The sequence below is a fragment of the Miscanthus floridulus genome, chromosome 2 (genome assembly GCF_019320115.1).
Source record: "Miscanthus floridulus cultivar M001 chromosome 2, ASM1932011v1, whole genome shotgun sequence".
Lineage (NCBI taxonomy): Eukaryota > Viridiplantae > Streptophyta > Magnoliopsida > Poales > Poaceae > Miscanthus > Miscanthus floridulus.
Window position 1 is genome coordinate 163,429,333 of NC_089581.1, and position 3,618 is coordinate 163,432,950.

At 45.5% G+C, this 3,618-nt stretch overlaps 1 protein-coding gene across 1 annotated transcript; it reads left to right on the forward strand.

Moving 5' to 3' along the window:
• Positions 1 to 2,115: 2,115 nt before the first annotated feature.
• LOC136537372 (uncharacterized) lies at positions 2,116 to 3,093 on the forward strand. Its single transcript, XM_066529363.1, has one exon. The coding sequence runs from the start codon at positions 2,116 to 2,118 to the stop codon at positions 3,091 to 3,093; it is 978 nt and encodes a 325-aa protein (XP_066385460.1).
• Positions 3,094 to 3,618: the final 525 nt, after the last annotated feature.

A 3,618-nucleotide genomic window follows, 5' to 3' on the forward strand; every position in this document is an offset into this window, starting at 1 on the left:
CTTTTCTTTTCCCTCACGCCATTTCGTCGGCATTCTGTTAGGTTTTGGTCGTTTGGCGGCTCTGACATGTGGGGCCGGGCTAGAAAAATATCCTCCTTGCCCTCTGGGTCACTGACATATTGGGCCGCATCTCCTTCAGTCTCACCCGAGCCTCTCTCTCAGTCTCTCCCCATTCTCGTTCCTCACTCTCTCACCCGAGCGCGGGAGGACGCGGCGGCGAACCCTAGCGGCGGCAGATCTAGAGATGGCGGCAGTCGGTGTTGGCGGCCCGCCCTCGAAATCCTAGCCCCGTGGAGCAAGACGGTCGGGCGGAGCAGGCATACCATGGAACGGACCCGGCGAGAGGCCGGATTGGTTCCGGGAAGGGTGAGTACCGCTCCTCCTCCCTCCTTGACTTCGCCCCTCCTTGTATTGATGTTGATTGCATTAGTGTATTGCGCTACCGAATCGTGTTTAGGGTTTATTGATTACGTGCTCCTTGTTCATCTATAGGATGGACCCAAACAGTAGTTACAACCTAGAAATGCGGATTGTTGGTCCCAATTGTTGTGCAAAGTGGTTTTCTGTGAATGAAGTGGTGGATGCAGACAGAACTTTGTTAACTTGCCTTATGGAAGATTTGGTTGACAAGTATCCTCCTAGCTATGGTGATGTAGCCACATTGTTTTACTAGTGCATGCATAGTAAAGTTCACATACTTGTGCGCAATGACCAAGAGATGCTAGCAATGTTTGAAAAAAATAGGGCAACCAGAACATGCTTGTTGACTGTTGCATATCATAGTCCTGGTACTCAGCCTGTGCTTCCTGATTGAGAGTCTGGTAGCCCAAGGAAATCTGTTGAGCCCCTCTTCACTCCTTCAATTATTTCTTCAAGCATAGCAGAACCAAGCCAGCCATCTATGTCTCAGCCACCCAAAGCAAGGCAGCCATCCAAGTCTCAGTCACCCAAACCAAGGCAAACATCTAAGTCTAAGCCACCCAAACCAAGCCAACCTGAGTTCCTGGCTAACCCAAATCCAATGAATGAGCATATGGGGATTGATGATGAAGGCTTGTATATTGATCTTGGTCCCAACCACCCTCCACCTCCTCCTACCAGTTCTCAGAGCCAAGGGGGAGTAAAGAAAAGGAAGAAGAAATAGATGAATCCTCTGATGAGGAAGTTGCTAATAGGGATGAGGAGTATGCTGAGTCAGGTTCTGATGATGAAACCAGTGACGAGGAAGATGAGGAAGTAGAAATAGATGAATCCTCTGATGAGGAAGTTGCTGATAGGGAGCCTGAGCAATTTCAATTTCCTGATGTTGAATATGACAAAGATGACCCTCCTATGACAGTGGGAACTATCTACCCAGATATGGCTTCTTTTAAGATTACTTTAGCTAGTCATGCTGTTAAACATGAGTTCAACTATGAAATTGACAAGAGTGATACAGGGAGGTATACGGTGCACTGTTCTCTGAGGAATGAGGGATGCCCGTGGAGACTGCATGCCTCAACTTCAGCTGATGGACATGGCATTCAGGTGATGTGTTAGTTCAATTTGTGGTATTGACTGCTACCTGTTTTCCTTGCATGTACCTAGCTGCTAACATGTGTTTCTTTTCAACTTTTTTTCCAGGTGAAGGTGAACCCACATGAGCATGGAAATGGCTGCCAGAGCACTAGGAGACAAGGATCATGTGTTGGACTTAGTCAGTTTTGGGTGTGCAGCAAGGTAATTGATTGGTTGAAAGAGGATGGAAATGTTGGTGCAAAAGAGCTGCAAAGGAGGCTGAAGGATCTGTACAAGGTTCAGATCAGCTACAGGAAAGTGTATAAAGGTAAATACCTTGCAATGGATCAACTTTATGGGCCTTGGGGCAAGAGTTTCCACAATTTGTTTAGGTTTAAGGCCCAGTTAGAACAATCTAGTCCTGGTTCACTTCTTGTCATTGATCATCACACCATCAATAATAAGGTTAGGTTTAACAGGCTATTTTTTGCTCTGAAAGCATGTGTTGATGGATTTTTTAGGGGATGTAGACCATATCTTGCAATAGATAGTACCTTTTTAACAGGGAGATTTAGGGGACAGTTGTGTGTTGCATGTGTAGTAGATGCCCACAACTGGATGTATCCAGTTGCTATTGGTGTGATTGACTCTGAAACCAATGAAAATTGGATCTGGTTCATGGAGAGATTGAAGGAGGCAATAGGCACTCCAGAAGGCATGACATTCCATACAGACTGTGGGCAGGCAGTAATGAATGGAGTTAGTCAAGTTTTTCCAATAACTGAACATAGAGAATGTATGTATCACCTAGTACAGAATTTCAAGAAGAGGTATAGTGGTAGAGTGTTTGATGATCACTTATGGGCTTCCTCATATTCATGGAGCCCATACATGTTTAAGAAGCATTATGAAGCAATGGCTGTAGCCAAACCAGAAGCAATGAAGTACTTGCAAGAGAATCACAAGAAGCTTTGGACCAGAAGCCAGTACACCACACTGTCAAAGGTTGACTATGTGACAAACAATTTGGCTGAGTCCTTCAACAACTGGGTCAAACCTGAAAAGTGTAAGCACCTGGATGACTTGTTGGACACTATAAGGCAGATGCTTTTGATCAAGTGGAACCATAGGAAGAGGGTAGCTGCTAAGCTCAATGGCAAAATTATGCCCCATATCATGCAGAGGCTTAGGGAAGACACTTACAACTGGGACATAGATGTCATCACAGCCTCACCTGAAGGTGTGGCAGAGCTGTGTGCTAAAGGTCTGCAAGGAACTGGGTTTAGGTTTGTGGTCAACCTAGCAGATAGGACCTGTTCTTGTAGGGTTTGGCAGGGGTTAGGAATCCCATGCAAGCATGCCATTGCATACATTATCTCAATTCCTGGCGCAAAGCTTGAAGACTATGTGGATGAGTACTTCTCTATCAACAATTTCAGAGTTGCATATGATGGCTCCATCCCTAGCATACCTGACAAGAGCATGTGGCCAGAGGCAGAACCAGGCTTTTTCTTGAACCCTCCTCTTCTAAAGTCCACAGGTGGAGGTAGGAGAAAGAATAGGATGAAATCTACACTTGAGGAAGGTAGCAGCTAGAGGAAGTCAAAGAAACATGAATGCCCCATCTGTCATCAGTTAGGCCATCACTAGTACACTTGTAAGAATGGGAACCCAGAAGACATAGCTGCAATAGAGGTAGCAAGGTAATCTGTTGTCCTATGCATATAGCTACCTTTGCATGTACATAGCTTTGCATACACATAAGCTAATCTATTTTCCTTTATAGGGGCACACCAAAGAAGAGGTTGAAGAAGGCTGCAGCAAGCAACATAGAGAGGAGTCTTGTGGTGGCCCAGCCATCCCAAATGCAGTTCCCATTCAATGAGGTAGTGGCAAATGCCATCCATAACAAAAGGAAGAGGAAGTCATCCTCTTCTTCAACCTCCTCACAGAAACATAAGGGTGCAGCACCAGCCACCACTAGTTCAACCTCAGCTCCTACTAGTGTGTCTACAAGGTACCTGTTCTTTGCCTCATCCTTTTCATTTCAACCAGGTGGAAATCTAATGCATACTGTTGACTGTTAGGTCTGGAACTGGTTCAAATGATCTAGTCCCACTC